The 24,697-nt window shown below is 40.9% G+C and overlaps 2 protein-coding genes across 15 annotated transcripts in view; both read right to left on the minus strand.

Moving 5' to 3' along the window:
* Nucleotides 1-93: 93 nt before the first annotated feature.
* Nucleotides 94-9,662, minus strand: VAMP3 (vesicle associated membrane protein 3). Its single transcript, XM_027565027.1, has 5 exons — nt 9,552-9,662; nt 7,441-7,522; nt 3,505-3,663; nt 2,686-2,737; nt 94-1,883 (listed from the first exon to the last, which is right to left on the minus strand). Coding segments are annotated over exons 1-5 (315 nt in total). The 5' UTR covers nt 9,554-9,662; the 3' UTR covers nt 94-1,863.
* Nucleotides 9,663-11,246: 1,584 nt separating this feature from the next.
* The window catches only part of CAMTA1 (calmodulin binding transcription activator 1), a 993,257-nt gene continuing 979,806 nt past the window's right edge, over nt 11,247-24,697 (minus strand). For 11 of the 14 annotated variants that reach the window (XM_027565019.1, XM_027565020.1, XM_027565011.1 and 8 more), the window contains one exon: nt 11,247-14,521. In XM_027565019.1, the coding sequence (XP_027420820.1) occupies nt 14,458-14,521 (64 nt within the window). In that variant the 3' untranslated portion in view covers nt 11,247-14,457. The remainder of the gene's footprint in view (nt 14,522-24,697) is intronic. The other 3 variants (XM_027565021.1, XM_027565025.1, XM_027565023.1) reach the window with 2 other exon arrangements.

Consider the following 24,697-nt stretch of genomic DNA (forward strand, 5'->3'; position numbering starts at 1 on the left):
CAGGGTCTGTAAGGGAGGGGGTGAGCAGTAGGGAACGCCATTTCAGGACTTGGACCACATGCTACTCCTCTATCAGGGACACAGGCACCAGAGTTATGTTTATAAACACTTTATTCAGTTCATTATAGCGGGTGAGTTCCCAGCTAAACACACAGATACACAAGTTGGGTATTCCTGGGTTAATGCAGCAGCCAGTGGGTTACATGGGACCAAGCACCAAAGCTGCAGAATCAGACCTGGCAGAGACCTGAGACGAGGGTGGGCCACTGTCCAGACACTAACTGCTGTCCCCTTCTCCCAGCAGGGCACACCACAAGGCACATCTTCAACTTCATACCATTGCACTGATGTCAGGGGAACAGATGTTAAAGAAGTGGAACCTGGGTCCTGATGCACCTTAACTGCTGTCGCTTTGTACGTCACCAAGTAGCATGTGAATGAGACTTTGTGAACATTCTGGTCACGGTGAGCCCCAGGGTGCTAAGACTTCTTTCCCCCTCAGTGCCTCCTCGCCTCTTTTCATTCCTACCTGACTTCTTGACCTTAAGCCACACACTCTGGTGTCCAAAGTCTCATGTACACAACAAAAGTCTCTCAGCTGACAACACCTCTGCCCAAAGCAGAGTCTCATGCAGAAAGTCTGTGACGTCAAAGAAAGTGTCTCTTGTTAGCTGTCCCCTGGGAAGAGGGTCATCTACCCTGACCAATGCCTAGTAGAAAGTGAAATTTACAAGACAGATTTAGACAGTGGAATATGGATCACAATTAGAAACAAACTCCAAGAAGCTGTTGTCTATGGAGACTGGGCCAGAAAATGACCTGTCTACAGACAGTCTCACGTGAAGGCTACAAAATTGCTGCTCACATATTATTAGAAACATACTGGAGCTTACAGCTGATCATCTGCAAACTGCTGAGTAAAACGCCTCCCACAGGTAGGAGACGGTCAGCATCGAGCTCAAATCTTCTCTAAACCTCAGGAAAAATGCTAGATCGGAAGGGCAGTTGCAAGACCTACACCCTTTCAAGGGCAAGAAAGGCCTGCCAGGATGTCAGAAGTTCACACACAACATTACAACTTTAATTCTGAAGGGCACCTTGAGTTCCACTGGTCACTTTTCTGAATTTATCTGGCAGGAACAAACTTGATGTCTGACTGGGATTTAACTTTTTGGCAAGATAGAAACTTTGGTCACAGCCATCGTTCTATAAAAATGTTTTAGAGAGGTTATTATTTCTGATTAAAACAATATTTTTAGCAAGTGATACATAACAGTAACAAGAAAGTAAACATCTTCATATCTAATGTAAGAGCAAAAACTCTTTACCAGTATCTTATTTTAAAATACAGCAAAAGTCAGTAGTGTCTATAAACAGTAGAGAGTTCTGCTATAGGGAATCAGAAAAAGAGCAAAATAAGGCACAGATTTGTGTTAGGCAGTGGTGTTCTTTCTGGAAGGCACAAATTGGAATCTGATTACCCAGAGGTTTAAAATGAGGGTAATGTCATATGATGAGGACAGTTAACTTGGAACAAATTTCCTTAACTGCAGTCAATGGCAATTAACCAGACAACATTACTGCTAGGTTATAACACTCTGCAACCGAAGAAGTCCTCTCCATCAGCCCATTTGTAAATCTGAAAAGGCACTGTGCAAAACGGAGGCTGGGCTGACCACGCTTCTAGTTTGGAGTGCATATTACAAAACAAAGGCACGTCTCCTAGGAAACAAACTTTACAGTCACTAACAGAAAAATAATCATTTTAGACAGAACAGTAGGCGAGCTTGATAATATAGCAGGTTCTAAATCAAAAGTCTTGAAGAGGTTTCTTGAACAGCAGGCTGGAGTTTCACTGGTTCTTCAGGAAGATATACTCCACACTAACAAGCAGAGGAGATTTAAAAAAGGAGAGGGGAGCGGGGAGAATAGTTGTTTAGTCTTTCAGTGCAAACACAGAATAAACATCAAACACTACAGTCTAAGTGTGAACAGAAATTCAATTTCTGGCCAATTTCCTACTAGCAGCTTCTCTACATTTTGTGGAAGATTAGAGGAGGCTGCCAAAAAAAGGATCCAAGACACATTTCTTTAAATAGTTCTCATGTTCTGGGCTACTAATGGCAATGGGCTGTTCCAATACTGTCTACAGTAGTACTAATGGTTATAATAATAGTATTAATGATAGTGTGGGTGTATATTTGTTCCTTTATATAACTATTCTTATTATATGCCAGGCACCATCCTAAGCACATTTTATATATTAACAGCTTTGTCCTCATAATAAACATATGAGATAGGTAGTAGTTATTATTGTCCCCATTTTATAAATGAGGAAATTGAGGTTCAGAAATAAGAAATTACTTGTTGAAGGCCACACAGCTGGATGGTAGAGCAGAGTGGATCAGAAGTAGCCCATGCTCTTCATCACTAGGCTGTACTACTTCTCATGAAAGGAAATATCTGATGAAAGTTATACAGAGATCAAACTTATGGATCAGGATAATGTTTATGTTGAAAATCTCAGATTCAGCACTCAAGTATTTACAACACTTACTAACGAAAAGGAAAACCTTTGGGATACATTAACATCTCCAAGAGAACTTTTATTCTGAGCTGTTGTACATGGAGTCAAATGTGAACAGACAAGACTGTCTGCAATGAGTTTGGAGCAGGAGAACTCACCGACGATGATGATGATGATGATGACCACAACGGTGATTCCTATCGCCCACATCTGTAACCAAACATATGTCCACTTCACATTCAAACCCAGAGATTAACGTGCCAACTGAAGAGTATCATTTAGTATCATTCTAGTCACAGAAGGAGAAATTAAGGTGCCCACCCATCCCAAATAGTCATAATTATTAAGGCCTAAACTTAATGTTCTTATTAATGTTCAGATAGGTGCTAACGCTCACCATCTGCTTTTTTATAACACGTTCAAATGATTTATGGTCCTAGATAGGCATCTGTCTGTGGATACACGGATTAAGCCTGTGTCAGGTATCAGAAAGTGTCACTCTTCAACCCAGGAAGGGATGTGACCGCGGCCCACTTCTTTGGCAACCACGTGAACTCTGCTTTGGGCCCTGCTCCTCACGTGGTGCTTCCTGCTTTTCTGTGGAGCATGCTGTAGCTCTCCAGCACCTCTTTCCTTTTCCCTGGAGCCATCTGCACCTGCATGCAAACTGACCTTCCTGTTCCAGCCCTCTCCTGTCAGTCTGTGTGCAGGGCTGGAAGGGGCTGCAGTCTGTGACTGATTCTGGACCTGCTTGTTTCTACAAACTTCTGAAGGTCAGCCACAAAGCATGGAGCATTCTCAATTGTGGGGGCAGAAAAAGGATATGTAGTCAGAGTTTTAGATTCAAAGTCAATGCAAATTTCTGTGTGGGAAGTCCGATTCATCTCTAAGGCTCATGGAAGTCCAGTATTTGTAGCCTTTGTCTACCCCAAGACAAGACGGTGACTTGATATAAAGACCAGTTAAAAGCGAAGTACCTTGCAATTCTTCCACCAGTATTTTCTCTTCAACTTGGCAGCACTTGTTTCAAATTGGGAGGCTCCTGCTTGTAGCGCATCTGCACGGTCATCCAACTCAGAGAGCTTCTGGTCTCTTTCCAACACTTTATCCACATTGACTCTCATGATGTCCACCACCTGATGAATATGATCACATTCAGGTACAAGTAAAGGAAAGAAAAATGCAACTCATCAACGAAGTTTACTGGCATTTTTTTTTTCCAGGTCAACTCTTTACTCTTTTGAGTCAAACTTTCAAAAGAGAAAAAAGGGTTGACTGTTTCACAATAAAAACACTCAGCAAACTAGGACAGAAGGGAACTTCCTTAACATGTTACAGGGTATCTGTGGAAAAACCCACAGTTAACATCCATGCTCAGTGGTGAAAGACAAGGAGGCCCACCTTCAGTACTGCTGTTCAACACTGTACTGGAAGCTCTGGCCAGGTAGGAAAAAGAAATTAAAAAGCATCCAAATTAGAAAAGCTTCCTGGTGGCTTCCCTGGGAGCTCAGCTGGTAAAGAATCTGCGTGCAATGCAGGAGACCTGGGTTTGATCGCTGGGTTGGGAAGATCCTCTGAAGGAGGGAACGGCTACCCACCCCAGTATTCTGGCCTGGAGAATTCCATGGACTCTATAGTCCATGGGGTCGCAAAGAGTTGTAAACGACTAAGCAACTTTCACTTTCCTTTCAAATTAGAAAAGAAGTAAAATAATCGCTGTTTGTAGATGATTCCACGTACAGAAAATCCCAAAGAATCTACCAAAAAACCCTACTAGAGTTAGTAAACAAACCCAGTAAAGTTTTAGGGTACAAGATCAACAGCCATAAATTAGTGTGCTTCCATAACTAGCGATGAAAAGGAAATTAAGAAAACAATTCCATACAATAGCACCCCCAAAAATAAAATACCCAGGGATAAATTAAACCAAGGAGGCCAAAGACTTGCATGCTGAAAACTACAAAACACTGCTGAAAGGAATTAGACCTAATGAAATGGGAAGACATCCCACATTCATAGGTTGAAAGACTTAATTAACAGTGTTAAGATGGCAAAACTCCCCCTAGTGATGTACACATGTATAGATTCAATTCAATCTCTATCAAAATTCCAATGGCTTTTTTTTTGCCTAAATGGAAAAACTAGTCCTCAAATTCATATAGAATTCCAAGGGGCCTTGAACACTCGACACAATATTGAAGAAGAAAAACAAAACTGGAGGAGTCACACTTTTGAGCTTCAAAACTTGGTGCTTAGATAGCCACATGCGAAAGAATGAAATTGGACCCTTACCTTACCTCACGTGCACAAATTAACTCAAAAAGGATCAATGACCCAAATACAGAGCTGAAAACTATAAAACTCTTAGAAGAAAACATAACTCTTTACAACTTTGGCTTTGGCTATAGATTTGACCCCAAAAGCAAGAGCAACAAGAGAAAAAGACAGATAATCTGGATTTCATAAAAATTAAAGTCTTTTGTGCTTCAAAAGACTATCAGGGATATGAAAAGCCAATCCACAGAATGGCAGAAAATATTTGAAAATCATATATCTGACAAAGATTTAACATCCAGAATATACAAAGAACTCTTTGTTAACCAACATTAAAAACAGACTACCCAGTTAAAAAACTAGTAATGGTCTTGAACAGACATTTCTACAAAGAATTTATACAAACAGCCAACAACCACATGAGAAGATATTCAGCATCTCTGGTCAATAGGAAATGCAAATTAAAACCACAAAGAGTTACTAATCCATACTCATTAGGTTCAGTTCAGGATGGCTATAATCAAAACAGTAGAAAATAACAAGTGTTGATGATAACGTGGAAAAACAGGAACTCTTGGACATGGCTAGTGGAAAGGCAAAATAGTGTAGCCACTGTGGAAAAGCTTGAAAGTTCCTCAAAAAGTTAAATATAGCATTACTATGGCGATGGTTTAGTCACTAAGTCATGTCGACCCTTGCGACCCCATGGACTATAGGTTGCCAGGCTCCTCTGTCCATGAATTTCCCAGGCAAGAATACTGGAGTCGGTTGCCATTCCTTCTCTAGGGGCTCTTCCCTACTGAAGGATTGAACCTGCATCTCCTGAATTGCAGGTAATCTCCTCCATTGCAGGCAGATTCTTTACCACTGAGCCACCAGGGAAGCCCTTAGATACATAACCAAGAGAAATGAAAACAGATGTCCACATAGAAGCTCACATGAAAATGTTTATAGAAACACGATTCATAACAGCCAAAAGGGAAAAACAACTCAAAAATCTACCAACAGATGAATGGATAAACAAACTGAGGTATCCATCTGCAATGGAATACTATGCAGCTACAACAAGGAATGATGCACCGACAGACTCCACAACTAGGATGAATGTCGAACAAATGATGTGAAGTTAAAGAAGCCCGACACAAAGGCCACGCATTGTATTATCCCTTTCATATGATACATCCAGCAGAGGCAAAACCACAGAAACAGAAAGTCAATTAGAGGCTACCACTCTGGAGAAAGAGGGAATGGGAAGTGATTACTAAATGCCTACAAGGTGTTCTTCAGGTGATGAAAAAACTGGAACTAGACAAAAGGAATGGCTGCAGGGCATTGTGAATACACCAAATACCACTGAATTATACACTTTAAGGTGGTTATGCAAATTTCCACTTCAGTTAAAAAAAAACTCTCTTTGGTAAAGGAAAAGTACCAAAGGGAGGGAGGAGATCTGTGTCTACCTCTGGCTAATTCATGTTGAGGACTGACAGAAAACAGCAAAATTCTGTAAAGCAATTATCCTTCAATAAAAAATAAATTAATTTAAAAAATGTACAAAAAAAAAAAAAAGGACCCAATTTGAGTTTGTAAGTAAATAGAAGTTTCATGGAAGATGGAATTAGAACGGGTTTCTTAGCATGAAAATGTAAACAATTCAGAATTTAGTTCATAAACAAAACCATCGGACCAAAATATTGCCATAGGATTTAACAATGGGATCTAACATTAGTTTAACTCTGCTTTTTAAGATAGCCTAATGCAGAAAGACCAACACAGCCTTGCTTAGCTATGATGGCTTTTGAAAGAGAAGGTTAAAGTGAAGGTGCTCAGTCGTGTCCGACTCTTTGCAACCCCGTGGACTGTAGCCCACCAGGCTCCTCCGCCCATGGGATTCTCCAGGCAAGAATACTGGAGTGGGTTGCCATTTCCTTCTCCAGGGGATCTTCCCAACCCTAGGGATCGAATCCAGGTCTCCCACATTGCAGGCAGACGCTTTAACCTCTGAGCCACCAGGGAAATACGAGCCTGAATTTCTCAAATAGTCTTCCATTGTAGGTCTGCGTGTATAGGGCAGAAGAAAAGACGCTCTGAGGGCCTCCCAACCTAACATTTCTACAAACATAGATCTGCTGGGTTAGAGCAGTTTTCCAGCACCTGCCTCTTGCACAGTACTGGATGGCAATTGACAGAGATTTGCTGGGCTGGGTAACTGGTAAAAAGCATCCTGATGAAAAATCTGGTCAGAAGGATTCATCCTGGCTTCTGCAATCTACAGACCTCATCCTTAAGATTTTATTCTTTTATAAAGCAGTTCTTTTTTCTTCTCTAATGTTTAATTTATTGTGGCAAAATATACATCACCAAGTGATTCTTGGGAGGGATGTCCTCAGGGAGAAGAGCCTGTACTTTAGGTGTGTGATTTGGTTAAAGGAAAACAAGCTTGAAACCAGGAGGATGTGACCTCTCAGAAGCTTAGAAAAGGGGTCCCAAACCAGTAGGGGACAAATTTTTGTTATAGTTAGGATAGTCCAAATTTACTTTACGTTCACACTTCTATGATACTTTTCCTAAACAGAATTATTCCCAGAGTGTTCTCATGCTGGCTTGTAATTCAGGTTTTCCACATTTCAGAGCAATACCTCATCCACTTGATTTTGTGTCTGCTGAAGTCTTCTACTACTGCCAGCGGCAGCGCTTGAACCTGCAGGTGCATTTGTAGTCCTGAAACATGTAAAGACACAGGCAAGAGTAAGTTAGGATTCCAAACACATTTCTGTTAAGTATGCGGATATTTTCCAGGACCCTCAGTGTTAGAAATTTCAGAACTAAAGCAGAAAATGAACATCTTTTCTGCAGCAATGAACAAAGGTTCTAAAGACATCTCTTCTAATTCCTCTAAAATTTCAAAGATTCACCCACATGTTAAAAGTGACTGAGGTCTAAAGTGAAGGTTTGATAGGCTCTCCTTTGTATCACTGAAGCATCTGATCCTCACATGAAAGTCAAAGTGTTAGACATTCAGTGACCCCATGGACTATAGCCCACCAGGCTCCTGAGTCCATGGGATTCTCCAGACAAGAATACTAGAGTGAACTGCCATTTCTTCCTCCAAAGGATCTTCCTGACCCAGGGATCAAACCCAGGTCTCCTGCATGGCAGGCAGATTCTTTATCATCTGAGCCACCCGGGAAGCCTGATCCTAAGATAGGTAGATGCTATGTTCCCATTTTTTTTTTTATTACTTGTTTTAAGGTATACAGCTACTTAAATGCACTCAGTACTCTTCTGATCTTTTCACTGTGGCAAGAACTGTCTTCAGAGTGGTGAACAACTACAAAACACCCTTTTTCCAGTACAGAGAAATAGACTCACTTAGAGAAACAGAGTGAGGAACACTAGGATGCAGGGAGTGGGGGCGGTGTGAGTGGCAAAGATAAGATGAAGCAAGGCTCCCTCTCTTGAAAGGTACTTCTTTTAACATCCTCATTGAATGCTTTACTTTTCCCCCAGACAGATCTTTTTTGAGCACTCTGGCTTGGAAGTCCTAATTGCTTCCATGACTTGGTTGGCAGTACTTTTGATTTTTCAGAGATACCTATATACAGTCTTGCCTACAGCCTTGCCTTATCCTACAGATCCTTCCTATGTCTTAGGTCTCTTCCCTGTGTCCTTCCTACAACACCCACTGATTCATTGATTCAACAGACAGTTCATTTTATACCTACCATGTGTCAAAGATTAGGGATGCAGCAGACCCCAGCCATGCCCTCAGAGCTTACTGTCTGATAGATAACAGCAAAGGGTCATGTACTGTGCATTTGCTGCAAGCATTTTCTCATTTAGTCCTCAAAACTCTTTGAGGGGTCACTACTACTATTAACCTCATTTTACAGAAAACTAAAGGTTTAGAAAGTCGACACCACCGGCTGCACTGGAGCCTGTGTTAGACCAGGTTCTGTTTAATTCTACGATCTAGATTTTAACTGCTGCGATCATCTGGCACAGCAGCCTCAAGCAGGAACCCTCCAGAGGAGGGGTGACCCTAGTTCCGGGAGGAACCGTGGGAAAGCACCCATTCCTTTCTCTGTAGGTGAGCGACAAGCAGGTTGAGGCGGGGGACAGCGGGTCTTTGTGATTCCTGACCCTTAGCGTTCTCTGAACTGTTACCACGGGAAATTCCTGTTTTCAAGTGCCACTACAAGAATGCTTCTGCTTAAAAGGAGAAGGCCCACAGCTCTGCGCCTGAGTCCACTCAAACCACAGGTGCTTCAAGACAGGGCGGAGGTCCTTCTTCCCCTTGCAACTTCCGGAATCCAGCCCAACACCAGGGGGGGAGCAGGCGCTCCAGGACGAGGGCTGCAGTCACAGCACCCCTCAGTAAACTTGGGGGGCAAGGTGGGAAAAACAGGACGGGGAGGGGAGGTCGGAGATGAAGCAGGGCTGGCGGTGAAATTCTCCCTACCTCTAGGAAACCCCGGCTGCCCCGCCCTCACCCGTTCCGCGTCCGCCCGACTGCCGCGGGGCCCTCAAGGGCGGCCGGCGGGGCCGCAGTGCCGACCTGGCCCGTATGCAGACCGCACTCCCGGGGGCCGCCGCCCACCCCTAGGCCTTGGGAGCCCCCGCGCATAGGCGCGCGGGGAGCGCCCGCGTCCGAGGGGCGGCGGGCGGGAACCGGGCCGGGCCGGGGTCCCAGCCGCGGGCCGAGGTCCCTCGGGCCCTCGGGCCCTCCGCGCCGCGTCCTGTCACTCACATTTTGGCGGCGGAAGCAGAGTCTCAGGATCGGCTGACTGGCGCTGCGGGATCGGAGGCCGGGGACCTGGGACCTGGGCGCGGTGCCGGCGGCGCAGGGGCGATGACGTCATCGGGAGGGGCTGACGGGGTGGGCCGGGCGCGCGAGGCCGCGAGGGTCGCGCCGGAAGGGGGCGGGGTGTGTCGAGGGCGGGCGGGGTGTGTCAGGGGCGGCCCCCTTCCACCGAGCGCTGCGGCCGGTTGCTGGGCGACTGCCGGCTGTCACTGCCCGCGCCAGTGCTGACCTGGGGCACTTGAAAAGGCACCATGGAGATAAATGAGGGTGTGGGAGTTTTACGTTATTCTGGGCCCGTGAGTTATTCCTCTGACTGTGACAGCATCGGAGACAGCCCTTGGGCTTCTGCTTAAAGTTCCAGATTAATCCAGTGGTCCTGGAGACGCCACATTTTCGCAAGAAACTTGTTAAAATGGGAGGGGAGGTTCATTCATAGTATTTGTTACAGGTGTTGATTGGATTAGGCTTCCTTTTCGTGTGTTCATTTGTGACACAAATATCTGTCATTGCACAGATCTTAATATAATCTCTTCATGGAAATCTTGATATCAGGGACTGTACTTTCTACCTTTCTGTATGTATTTCAGGACACCAAGCACATAATAGGTCCTCAGCTTCTGAATTTCCGGTTGAGGCTGAGGCACAAATCTGAGTAGTGATTTACTATGCAAGGAATTTCAGTTGTACTAAAAGCGTTCCTACCAGCAAAGGCAACTCCAGCGTTAAACAGTACACCAGTAGGTCAACTGGCAGAATAGATGAAAAATGAAAAAAAAAAATATCAAACTGTCTTTTCCGATTCCAAATGGGATTTGAAAAAGGAAATATTAGTGTATATTAGAATAAGAAAGAGAGTGTCACATAGGTGAAATTCGGATTGAGTTAAGTAGCTAACAACTTTCCAGGTATTGGAGGAACAAATCATATGAACAAAGAACAGTGAACCTGGACACGATTTGAACAGACCAACCAAGGGGTGCAGGTTGGGGCACAGATGAAAACAAGACTTGAGTAGAGAGTGAAAATAAACAAGAAAGGAGAATATCATTTCAGTGCAGTGGGCTCTAGAAATCACTGAGGCTTCATGAAACTGGGTGATCTATCATGCAAAACTTGTCTGACAGCAGCTCCAGAATGGTTTAGATGGAAGAGGGACCACCAGGGACTTGAGTTTCTGCAGTGAAAGGGAAGGAGACTGATGCCAGGGTTCCAGAAAAGAAGGCTGGGCTTAGTAGTCAGCTGAAAGGTGCATTTTTAAAAAGTCAGAGGGCTTTAACTGAAAAGGTGAATTTCAATCCGTGTTGTCTTTCCCGTAAGTGCACTTAGGCTGAGAGGTGCCTGAGAAGGTATCAATAACTCAAGGACAGTGAATATTGATAGATGTATACACATAATATACACATAATCTAAAGCTCTTTGAGATCCTCCTTGAATCCAATAGTGGACAAGCAAATGTTCTAGGAACAGTGGCTCTATTAAGGAATGTTCTCTTTCCTGGACAGATCTGAAACTATGTAGCATTCCATGTCAAAACACTGCATCAAGATAGAAGGAACTATTTGAAATGATTTTGTAAGGTTTAAAACCTGCTGATCACCTTGGATTTCAGTATCAGGTGAAGTTAAAGCAACACACACATAGTATGGGGAAATTTTCTTCATTTTTAATTTACAGCAGAAAGAATATAAAGCATTCAGAAAACATTTTCCATATTTTAAGGGCAATTCAAAACATTTTGCATGGTTTCCAGCAGCTGAGTTCTTCAACAGATCCATTGATTCAATGATGCTTTACATGCACAATTACAAAAATAAAACTTACAAAAAAGAAGACATCTAGACTAGTTTTACATGCAAGTCTCAGGGACCCCCCATTGGGCGCCAACTACTGTGTGGAACTGCCATAAGCGACCGTGCAGCCAGAGAGGGGTTCGAGTTATTGTCTCGATTTCGTTCACACAGTACAGCTGATTTCAAATGGGTAACAAGTGTAGCAATTAAATCATCAGGAGACAGAATAAGATTAGCTATTAATTTTATAATGAGATCCTACTCCTGGCACTTGGGAATTCAGATTATCCAAGAAAGCTGCGCTTACCTATCATCTTATATTCAAAATTAAGATTCACAAACAAGAAAAAGCGGTCAGAAATGTTTCATTTCAGTGGAAGTGCATTTGTACCTCACCTGGGATTCACAGTTGTACTGGTAGATGACATTGGTAGGTTCTGAACCTACTTCTATCCTCTCCGTAAGAACGCTCCTATGTCAGTCTTTTATCTTCCAGATTATCTAGCTTACTCAGCTAATAATGTAGCATGTTGAGACATTAAAAAAAAAAAAGTGAGGGTTAAAGCAAATCCACTGAGGTCATTACTCCTGTCAGATCGGCTATTTGTGCCACAATGGAATAAACGTCCCTAAATTCAGTATTACTAAAGGATATTCTGAAAGAGCTGGCTTTCACATTCTCTTCCCATTTATGAATGCAATTGTGTGTTTGTAAATTACTCAGTGTCCTCCTGTAGGTCAAATTGTGGGAAAATAATGGGTATTTGGGGGAACTGCAACAGTTGCAACAAAACCCACACATTTAAAAACAAAATTGAGTCAGGTCAGTTTACAAATGTACAGGTGGCTGCTAGTGGTGGGGCTGTCACCGTTGTCAAAGCTGATCACAAGCAGTAAGACATATACTGTACAGTAATTCGAGGTTGGCAGTGAAAGGAAGTAATTAAAAAACAAGTACAATTATAGAAAAGGCACCAAGAGCACTGACCCCAGTTGTTACCACAATCTTTTTGTATCTACCTTCCTTCTAAGACACCAGTTTAAAAGCTGATTTGTGAATATTTTTAGGCTTCACAACAAGCCTTGAGTTTTCACTTACAGTTGGCAGCCAGAACCAAGGGAAAAAAAAACACCAAAACTATTCTCTCAGCTTTACACCAACTGATCCTGAAACTTAACCTGGGAATTTTAAACTGGCATCAGCAAGTGCGAACTTGATTCTCTCAATTTAACATTAGTAGTTGAATTGTTAAAAAGCATCAGATTTCTTTGGCTCCTCATTATGTGGAAATAGTAATATACCATGACATTCCTACGAGACCAGTTTGCATTCTTTTAATTTGTAGTTATTTTGTGTGCAATTTTTATTACATTTTCTGATTTCCAGCAGGAGATATGAAAACGTGAGATATTTTTCTATTTTTCATCCTATTTCTTTTGTCATGTTTTGACCATTCTAAGTGTTCTTTGTTGGAGTGAGTGGATGGTGTTAAGCTATATACTGATTCATCTTAATGATTATCTGTTTAGCAAAAGTAACTTAATTTTCTTAAGCGATATCAGCATTCACATTACTTGGCACCATTGGCAAAAAAATCTTTTAAATAAAATAAAATAAACTCCTGGTAGCCAAAATTAAATGTAAACATATCCTTTTTTAAGTAATGTTACTCTGCCTTTTTTTCCTAAGTCTTAATACAGTAGCTCTTTTTTTTTTTTTTTGCAGTTTAGTCATGCTTTAGCAAAATGTTCTTCTAAAGAACATTTAAAATAAAGTACTCTTATAGTGAAATAAAGTTTTTTTTTTTCATTTTACAGACCATAGCCACTAATGCTTTGCTTTTTTCATTTCTTTTTCTTGATTTCATGCACATATCTCTTTGTTTTAATATATACAATATATACAAACAATACATCCACATTTTTTTCTCGCTCATTCAGACAAAACTATACAAATAATTTTATCTTGCCATGTTATTGACCTTTGTGAATAAAATATTTAGCAATTAATATAATCCCTTTCAAATATTTTCTCACTTTCCATTTCTACCTTCTATATATACACAGAAACTGCTCAGGTTGGATGAGATATAGCCAAAAATATGGAATTTACTGGCCAGAACGCAGCACCACACTGATCTTTTAGGTGGCAAATGTCCAGGCAAGGTTCATGATTCCTTAGAATGACTACAGTTTCCAAGGCTACTAAAAAAAGCTACATGCTTTACCAACTCTTTAAGTAATTCTCATTGCACAAGAAAGTAAGGCAAAAAAATTAAAGTGCTGAACATGAGAAAAGGGATAAGATGATGACTCTCCTCGCAGGTTCTTGGGAGGTGGTGGGGACAAGAAAATAAATTTAAACTCTGTTCGCTGTTCCTCGTCACTTCCCATGCGTTACCCGTGTACCACGCACCCGCCCCCTCTGCAAACTTCCACAAAACACTAAAAACCTGAAGATTTTTAAAAGTTGCATTAAGTGTGCTGTAGAGATTGAAACGCAAACAGACAAACAAATTAAGATCAAATAAACACAGTGAAGGAAATGAGAACACACGGACCCAATAAAGATTTGTATGATCTAAGCCCTCCACTGAGAATCAATCCCCAAAATTCAGCTTCTTGGAAATAACCGACAGGTGCAGGAACAGCATTCTCTTCGTTGCTAGTGCATCCCCACCTTTTCTTATCTATATTTTTGGTATAAATATTTGTACAGTTCCACACGATGTTTGAATACAGCCCTATGTGAGAAGGAAGACGGCTTCTTCCTAAGAGGAGGAAAGCCTCTTTCGATTCCTCGTGGTGTCTTGTTTGCCCATGATCCAACAGAAGATTGAGTTCCAAGATGTCTTGCTGATCAAATTAAAAGTTGTCCATGAAAGTGCAAATGCAATGACCAAAACATTCCTGTTAAAATCCTGCAGCTGATCTCCCCAAAACTGCAGAGGGATTATGTGTATGTGTGTGTGTGTGTGTTTGTGTGTGTGTGTGTGTGTGCATGTGCGTGTTGTTGCATGTCTCTGCTAAAAACAGAAATGAAAACAGTCTGAAAAGCAGTGTCACATTGCTAAGGGATGCTGTTGTATGTCTTCAAGTTCCTTGGCCTTTTTCAATTCTTTCACTCTGGAAGAGAAACAAAACAAAATACCAGGTGATAACTATAGAGTGAAATTGTCACCAGATAAAGGAAAGGGTGTGGCCATTTCCCTAGGAAGTGAAAAGCCAAGACAAAAACCCCTCTGAGGACTGATGGCTAAGGAAACTCCTGTGAAATTGCTGGGGAAAATATTCAAGTGCAAGACTGCAGCCTTCCTGAAACTCTCCTCTATATCAAGAGCTCTAAACACAAAGCAAAACCAAAGTTGAAAGCATTAAATCAAGTCTAACAATAACGTGCTCCTTCTAGAAGTTAATTGGTCAAATAGCTCTTTTTAGCCTGGTCAACCCCCATGAATGCCCTGTGATTCCATAGGATGCAAGCTAGGGAGACTGCACACACGTTTGTTCATTAGCTTTTGATGTACCTAGGGCATGAGTTCTTGCTTTGCTCACAGACTCAAGATCCTGAGCTATCTTGAACCTGATGGGCTCCCCTGCACAACTCTGATTTTGCCCAGGTATTGTTCAGTCTTTCTGATTTTCAGAATTGTTTACTTTCCTCCGATTCCACATTGGAGCTTTAAAAGATGTTTGGGTCACTTCCCCCCGTGCCCCTGGGCAGACAGCACCAGGGTGCAATACCAATAAGGTACTTCGTTCTGTTTATCAAATGTGTGGTGGTAAACAAATTTAAATTGCTATAAATAGTCAGGGAAAGTTCACAGCAAATTATTTGTTGCTGACTGCCTTCAGTTGAAATTTTTTAATATAAAAATTTGCCTTGGCTTTTGAATGAATATGGCCACCTGATGCATATGGGGACCTGGGAAAGTGGTTCTAAGCTAAAGAATATATTTCTCTTTATTGTCAGATAACTAAGAGCTTGCCTGACTATTGGATTGGTCAAAGGCAAGTGTGACTTTAGGGTCTAACTTCTGAAGTCAGTGTGCGCTGTGTTAAGTCATAGGTTGTTTGCAGCACTGCATGGCCTGTGGTAACATCTGTTTACTAAAAATGGGTGTGAGAGGATGATCTTAGCCACGCAGAAGCAGCAGTTTCTCTAGACACATACACTCTACCTCAATAGTATGAAAAGAAAAAAAATTTGTTTTCCCAATATGGTCCTGTACAGAGCTAATTCCCAAGTACCGTTTTCTCATTCTCTAAGAGAAGGGCCTCTCCTGTTATCTTGAGTTATATGGGTAAGTTTAAATTTTATTTTAAGGCAACTGTTAGTTTCCTTTCTAGAGAATGCTCAAGTGGAAAGAAAACATTTTGAAAAACCAGTAATAAGTTATGGCTCTACTGAGGTTGGCATTCAATGAAATGGCATATGTGCTATAATAGCGATTGAAGAAAATTATATTTACCACCTCCAAGGAGAATCATTTCTGAGTATTCTGTCAAGTTGATATGATCTCTTCAAAGAGAAGATGCTCTCTTTCAGAAAAAAAGCTTTGTCATTTTATCATCACCAGAAAGAATTATAATGTTTGAAAACGTACTTCTTTGTCTGATTTATTTACTCAATATACCAAGCCCAGTTTGCTCAAACAGTGTATCTTCGAAACTATGAAAGCCTTCTTTCTTAACAGGTACACTTAGAATACCCTGCTGTATTCACAACTGCATCCAGGTATCATTTGAACTTTATGATTAAGTACATGATGGATTATTAAATTTTTGGGTACTCTGGGTCATACTGCAGTACAAAAATACACATCATTATAGGTCCCTAGTTTTGGACATGCATACTTGATAAATAAATGGCTTTTTAAAAATTGAAACATGCCATATTCTGTGTTCAATTTTTAAACATGCAGTATCTATACTAACAGTCCTCTGGCTGGAAGAATGCAAGGCATGCACCGATGCCACCTTTCCTTCTGGGCATGCAATGTACCCGTACTTGTGCAGACCTCCTTGCCGAATTACCGCAAAATGTGCATGCTACTTCGGATACGACACCTGACTTCTGCACTAGCACAGGACTCATTCACAAATGTGCAACAGAAACTCCATCACTGGTGAGACTTCTAGGATTGAAAGAACCCTGAACTCAAAACCTGAGAGCATAAACACAAAGATCTCCATTCACAATTTCTCTAGTGGGAACAGGAAGGCTTTACAAATCTTTTTTTTTTTTTTTTTCCTTTTAGTAAAGTCTTCAAGTTTTAATATTTTTATTTTTTGGCCACACCGCCAGCATGCGGGATCTAGGCTTCCTGACCAGGGATCGGACCCAGGTTCCCTGCAATGGAAATGCAGAGTCAGGCTCAGGTCTAGTCACTGGGCCACCAGGGAAGTCCCACTGTACAAATCTTAAGTTCATCATCGGGATGGACTAAAAAGGAACTGAATTATAGACCAGAAATGTTTTATAACAAATGTTCACACCAAAAATCTGTAATCAGCTGCTCATGTGGGTATACTGCAAATTTTTTTAAAATGGTCACATTTGTTTCTGCGGCTTTTTTTTTTTTTTGCTAGTTTCTTTTTGAGCTAATTAAAATGTCAACTAAGGTTTTAAAGTTACTATGTAAATATGGCGCTATGAAACTAGTGATGGCTTCACACACCATTAAGTTAAAGAGAGTTGCATGTCCACACACAGAATGACCACAATTATCAACTTAGGAAAAATGAGACACTCCTATCTCCAGATATATTTTCTAGGCTTTCCGAACTACTGAATTCCGATGGAGAATTAGTTTCACGGTACAGTTTTCACAGTCTGCTTGTGTTACAAATACAAAACATCAAAACGAATTAAATGGCGTAGGCATTTTTTAAAAGGAAATTGTTAAAGGAGAAATTAGCAAAAAAGGAAGAGAATGCACGTTCCAATAGCTTGATGGGATCCTTAGTGTGTTTTACCTTATTTAGTCCTCACAACCTCACCATCTTCTCCAATTTGTAAATAGAGAACCTGAGATTTGCAGAATTGAGCAGCCTGCCCAATTATATGTAATAGTTAACAAATGGCAGAATGGCGATTTGAAGCCAGATTTATCTGGCTTCACTCCTCCACTCTGATGCCTCGAGCAGTATCTCAGGGCAACAGCAACAAAGAATAAATGTTTAAACCCAATTCTTATTTGTCTTTTCCAAAGTCTGTACAGAAAACATGCATTTAGAAATTTCCTGGGGCATGGATGAGTACAATGTTGAAACTGATGACAACTCCCTTTTCTCAATTCTAAGATGCCATCCTTTATAAAACTATGTGTTGATTTTATTACAGTGTTTTAGAGTGAAAAATAGCTCCATGTAAAACGTACACGTGGATCTGAAGCAGATCTGAAAAGTGAAAGGAATGGGTCTAAGAATCAGGGCAGCCGAGGACTGTTAGCTTCATTTGCCAATTTCCTGAGCATGTTGATTGCTAACATACCCCTAGAAGTGGCTTTTACAGTCTGCTCTACTGAGATCATAAATGGAGGTTTATGTGACTCAAGGATAGGTTATTAGGGTAAGACCGTGGTGCCTAATTTTTTGTTTTGTTTTGCTTTAAATCAAATGTCAATTGGATAAAGTATGTTTGAATGTTAGGCTGACTCCCCAAAATACCTGAAAACACTTATATTCACTGAAGTGAATGAGAACAACTTCTGATACAAGGATTTTTGTTAATAAATTCCGAGAGTTAGATGTTTCAAACCAGAGTATTTCAAATAGTCACAGAAATTTGTTTCTGCCTTGTCTCACTCATTCAAGACGTGAACTAAAAGGCACAGGTTAATTGAAAATACTTCTACCATGAAAAGGATATACAATGAAAGTTTAACAGTTATTATTTCTGGGTGATATCCCTTGCTTATTTGTATTTCCAGAATGCACTACAACGAGTATGTGTTTCCTTCATAATAATGATCTCTGCTTGTCATTTTATAAAAAAACTTATAAGATATTTTTCTATCCATCAGTTACAACTACTGTGTCTTACAAACACTGTAGTCACATGACATTAAAGAACAACTGAACAATTCAGTGGAGGGAAAAGATCATTTTTATAGACCAAAACCAAAATCAATTGATGGAGCTAGTTTCATTGATCCTGCCTATATTATGAGCTTCTTTTCAGTGTGAAAACTTGGCAAATGTAGAGCAGAATTTTTGAAATTGGAAATATACTTGAAATTTCAGTAACTGTAGTCATCACATCTATAGAACTGACAATACAGATTTCAAGTCATCACACCTACAGAACTGAGAATACAGATGTTCAAGTCATCACGTCTACAGAACTGAGAATACAGATGTCCAAGTCATCACATACAGAACTGAGAATACAGATGTCCAAGTTACCCCATCTACAGAACTGAGAATACAGATGTCCAAGTCACATCTACAGAACTGAGAATACAGATATCAAGTCATCACATAAAGAACTGAGAATATAGATGTCCAAGTCATCACGTCTATAGAACTAAGAATACAGACATCCAAGTCATCATGTCTACAGAACTGACAATACAGATATCCAAGTCATCACGTCTACAGAACTGAAACTGAGAATACAGATGTCCAAGTCATCACATACAGAATTGAGAATACATATGTCCAAGTCACCACATAACCAAGTCATCATGTCTACAGAACTGACAACACAGATGTTCAAGTCATCATGTCTACAGAACTGAGAATATAGATGTCCAAGTCACCCCACCTACAGAACTGAGAATACAGACGTCCAAGTCACTGCATCTACAGAAATGAGAATACAGATGTTCAAGTCATCACATCTACAGAACTGAGAATACAGATGTCCCAGTCATCACAAAAAGAACTGAGAATATAGATGTTCAAGTCATCACGTCTACAAAACTGACAATACAGATGTGCAAGTCATCACATCTACAGAACTGAGAATACAGATTTCCAAGTCATCACATCTACAGAACTGAGAATACAGATGTCCAAGTCACTGCATCTGCAGAACTGAGAATACAGATGTCCAAGTCACCACGTAAGGAACTAAGAATACAGATGTCCAAGTCACCACATCTACAGAACTGAGAATACAGATGTCCAAGTAATCACATACAGAACTGAGAAAACAGATGTCCAAGTCACAACAAATACAGAACTGAGAATACAGATGTCCAAGTCATCACGTCTATAGAACTGAGAATACAGATGTCCAAGTCACTGCATCTGCAGAACTAAGAATACAGATGTCAAGTCACATCTACAGAACTGAGAAAACAGATGTCCAAGTCATCACATACAGAACTGAGAAAACAGATGTCCAAGTCACCACAAATACAGAACTGAGAATACAGATGTCCAAGTCACTACATCTGCAGAACTGAGAATACAGATATCCAAATCACCACATCTGCAGAACTGAGAATACAGATGTCCAATAACCTTTGGTTACATTATATTACACAAACTCAACTAAGGGTTACTAAGTTTTGCGTTCTCTTAAAGAATTACAAGTGTTAGACTCATTCAGGTCGAGGAAAGAAATGAATTTAATAATCTCCATGTTAAAAAAAAAAACAAGGCCTGTGATAATTACACTTACTTCTGAATTTCCTTGCATGGAAGACAAGCAAAGCAGTCTTCCTTGAGATTGTGAAGACAACCATATAGATAGAAACTGTAGCTTCTGCAGGTACAAGGAGATTGCTACTCTAAGGAGAGCTGCCAGGACCACGCATTTGAACTTTGCACCCATAACTTGGGAAATGGTCCTCGTGTTACTGGCTTGGACTTATACAGTAATTAGAAGAGTAAGACTTTGGCCTGTGATCATCCAGCTATTAAAATTAAAGACAACCCTGAGATTACCCCCGCAAACATTCTAGGCTGAAAATAATCACTTTAGGATATTGCTTCAGTCTCAACCCAAACTGCGTTGCGCTGTAATGCACTGAAGTGAGGAAGAAAAGCAACAGCACTGAAAGCCAGCAGAAGCCCACGGGGTTTCTGTCCATCAGACGTCCCATGATCATTATGGATAAATGAAGTAGGCCTGCTTCAGAAACTCATAGCAAACAATGGCTCCATGGGTAAAGCATTAGGCAAAGCGGCTTCATTACATCTACTTGGTGATGCTCAGCCAGGGAAATGTGTCATGAGTCAGTGGATCTTGGCAGGTATATTCTTGCAATGCTGGACGTCAGAAATGTACAGGGCAGCCAGAGGCGGCTTTCTGCTTAGTTACCTGTTGTTCTGAGAGCTGCAATAGCTCGTGGGGGGGATTAGGAAAAGAGAGGTCTTGCCATTTTCCGGATACCTCATTTGGATTGCAAAATGAAAAAGACAGAGACGCCCAATAAGAACAACACAGAGCATGTTGTCTGCAATGTAACACACACCACTGTGTTCCCAAAAGATTCATTTCCTAAAAGAGGCAAGTAAGACAGAATTACTTTGGAGATTTTAATGAGATGCCACGTCCCACCTTCATCTCTCACTCCTCCCTGAGCCGACTGGGCCACTTGGAAATTCACCTAACGTCACGTTTAACTAGAGAAGTGAGACATCCGAGTTGCTGACAGACACTTCTCCTTAATTAAACCGCTCACTCGCAGGCATTGTTAGAGAGCTGCCCTTTGGACGAAAGTGGAGAACCACACACAAAGTCTATGTGTGACCTGCAGAACTTGCTAGTGACCCACTGCAGATATTTGGCTTGACTGCTCTTCTCAAGAATCTGTGCTGTCAACGCTACTTACCAAGTTAACTAGCAGCATCTGGTTAAGTGTTTGGAAACCCAGCTGTCAAATAGAAAACCTGTTGTTTAAAAATTTGTGATCAGAAAGTGTTATTTCTTCTTCTCCCAATCAGGGCTCTTTTCCTTCCAGTTGCATGGTTTCACCCACCTTTACTGAACATGGGTAGCTAGGCCAGCAATTTATAAGAAATTGGTTATTTCAATACCGGGGGTCCTGCTGTTTACAATACCTGCAGGGATTATAACAGGTTATTAGGCTCTCTTGCAGAAATCTGATCTCATCAGGGAAAGAAAAAATTTGTCTAAGGCAATTTATATTTTAGTCTCAATACCTTGAGAATAAACCTGTTAGGTAATTCAGCTGTTTTCTATTTTCTTTTTCATCTGAGGCATTCTGGTTTTTCTGCTGTTAACACTGAATAACACCCTGTTTGAGACACTCAAAATCCAACTGGAATGCAGAATTATTTTCAGCCTGTGCACTAAAAAATTTCTTCAAGCTTAGCAATCCTTCAGCCATTTACTGAAGTTGTATCACACCTCAATGAACTAAGAAAATAATAATTAAAACTGTTGACTCAAATATCTGTGTTTAATGCTTTCTCAAATAGATAGTTATTGTGTCCAAGACAAAACAAATTCCTCTGACGGCATTAGGATTTGGATGATTCCATTTTAAGTTACTGGATAAATTAGGGGCAAAGTCTGGAGGAAAGACTTAAGTGAAAATGAGCTAGATTCGGCGAAGACCATTTGGTGCTTTTTCTTAGCTTTCCCTAAGACTGATAATTTGAATGGGTATTTTCTGATTGCTCAGCTGCTGGAATTAGCTTACTGGCTCCCAATTTTGATGGCTGACATCACTTCCCTTTATATATCTTTCTCCTTCATTAATTTAGCAGTTGGGGTCAAACTGCCTTTTATATACACTATACCATGAAATTTCATTCTTTCACTTTTCAAATTATCTCTGAATACGTAAACCTTAAATGTCTTAACTATGGTGTACTTTATACATTAGTAAGTATATTATCTTCTTTGGCATAAACTCCAGGAATATAAATTCTCCCCAGAGAAAGCCCTGCCTCCCAAGGGACTTCAACTCAGGGACTCTCAGAGGAAGGGCCATCCTGACTTCTCCAGTGGACAGAGAGGACACGAGATCCTACTGGGAATTAGACAAGACACAGATAAGCTGTTCCTCGTTTCAAGCTGTTTAGTTGCTCAGTCATGTCCGACTCTTTTGTGACCCCATGGACTGTAGCCCACCAGGCTCCTCTGTCCATGGGATTTCTCAGGCGAGAATACTAGAGTGGGTCACCATTTCCTTCTCCTGGGGACGTTCCTGACCCTGGGATTGAACCTGTGTCTCCTGCATTGCAGGCAGGTTCTTTACCACTGAGTCACCTGGGAATTCATGTTAGAGAAAAATAACCACATTGGAGGGAACCTGAAAGCTTCTGAGTTCCTCTCTCTCCAGCCCCCTAAGACCGAGAGGGATGGGGGTGTTATGAAATTCCAAGTTTTCATGCATGAGAAGGAGTTTTAGGAACTCACAGCAAAATGCAACAGGCGTTCAGGAAATGAAGGTGGGGACTCTGGTTGGCATGGAAAAGCACTTCTAGAAAATGTACTCTTAAAAAGGATCATTAACATACCAGACCCTAACAAGCTTCAAAACTGCATAAGCAACCGCTTTTACTAAACTGTTGGATCCTTACAGCGAACTATATAAATTGCATAGAACATGCAAGATACTACCACTTGTAATTGAATTGAATACTAGGGCATGCATCTGTTCTCTTGCGAGTTTTTTTTAATTTTTTTAATGGAAAGAGATATTATCTATTGTATGCAGAGAGTGAGAGGGAATAGAAAAAGAGAGAAATGAAGATTTGTGTTCCATTTTTCTCTTGTATTTCAAACACAGAGGAATCTGCTCAAATCTCTGAGCCGGCTCCCCGACATGGGACCTGAAATAATTTAACTGTAAGCAACTGCCTAATTCTAGAGAGCTCTGACTAGTTAAATTTACAATGGCATGTAGCTGTTTTACATTTTTTAAAACAAATTTCTCCTTCAGTGTCAACTTTTTACAGGAATATATATATATTATGTATTAGTTATCCAGTTGTGTCCAACTCTTCGTGACCCCATGGACTATAGCCTGCCAGGTTCCTCTGCCCATGGGACTCTCCAGGCAAGAATACTGGAATGGGTCACTATTCCCTTTTCCAGGGGATCTTCCTGATCCAGGGACTGAACCCAAGTCTCCTGCACTGGCAGGCAGATTCTTTACCATGAGCCACCTGGGATCTTAACTTAGGAAGAACAATAAAAACTCAATTCTCTTGTCACCCTAGGTCAGCAAACTACAGCCTGTGGACCAAATACAGCCCAATGCACGTGTGTGTAAATAAAGCTTTATTGGAATACAGCCATGACTACCCACTGATGGAACTGTCTGTGGCTGTTCTCATGCTTCAATGGCAGAACTACATACAGTGGTCCTCTCCTTATCCGTGGTTTTGCTTTCCAAGGTATTAGCTGCCCACAGGTCAACTGTGGTCTGAAAATATTAAATGGAAAACTCCAGAAATAAACAATTCATCAGTTTTAAATTGTGTGCTGTCTGAGTAGCATGATAAAATCTCACACTGCCCCACATGGTCCTGCCTGGGACGTGAATCACCCTTTTGTCCAGCACACCCATGCTGTATATGTGAACTGCCTGTCAGTATAGGCGAAAACACAGTATATACATATGCATGTTTAGGGTCTGGTACTACCCATCCACTAGGCATCCACCAGGGTCGTGGTGTGTGTCCCCCTTGGATAAGGGGAACTGCTATATTGCAACAGACATTTATTACCTGGCCTTTTAATTAAAAGGCCTTTTAATGTTTGGATTAAAATATAATAAATAGATATTAGCATCAACACAAATGTGGTTATATGGGAAATAACATCTCCAGAGACATTAGAAGTTTGGGAATTTTTGAAGCACAATCTTTTCTCAGAAATCTTGTAAATGATTAAATATAGTGCTAGCGTAAGGTAAGAAGGGAGGATGTTGGATGTAGTTGATAGAGGTAACTGCCAAGTTTTATTTTATTTTTCTGCCATGTTAGATTTTTAAAATGCATCTTAAGACTATCTCTAGGACAAAAGTTACCTAGTTAACGTAAATTCAAGTCTGATTTTGGTGAATTCAATTTCTGGCTTTTAAAAAACAGTTTTCTGCCCGCTACATCCTTTATTATAACTTAAGATGTGTTTGAGCAAACTCCAGGAGATAGTAAAGGACAGGGAAGCCTGGCATGCTGCAGTTCATGGGCTCACAAAGAGTTGGACATGATTTAGCAACTGAACGATAACAACAAAGATTTGTTATAGTCATGTCTGCATACTTACAAATCAGCATCAGGTTCTAAAAATCTCACAGGTCCACTGAACTACCGCTATCATTTCTTTAAAACACAAATTTTCCTGGAACATCCACTCGGGACTGT

Source organism: Bos indicus x Bos taurus, chromosome 16 (genome assembly GCF_003369695.1).
Source record: "Bos indicus x Bos taurus breed Angus x Brahman F1 hybrid chromosome 16, Bos_hybrid_MaternalHap_v2.0, whole genome shotgun sequence".
In the NCBI taxonomy this organism is placed as follows: domain Eukaryota; kingdom Metazoa; phylum Chordata; class Mammalia; order Artiodactyla; family Bovidae; genus Bos; species Bos indicus x Bos taurus.

What these genes read in the sequence shown, in the direction of transcription:
- VAMP3 (XM_027565027.1), bottom strand. An exon ending in CACAAAATCAAGTGGATGAG is followed by an intron (nt 3,664 to 7,440) that starts GTATTGCTCTGA and finishes CATATTCATCAG; the next exon opens with GTGGTGGACATCATGAGAGT. An exon ending in ACTGGTGGAAGAATTGCAAG is followed by an intron (nt 2,738 to 3,504) that starts GTACTTCGCTTT and finishes GTTTGGTTACAG; the next exon opens with ATGTGGGCGATAGGAATCAC.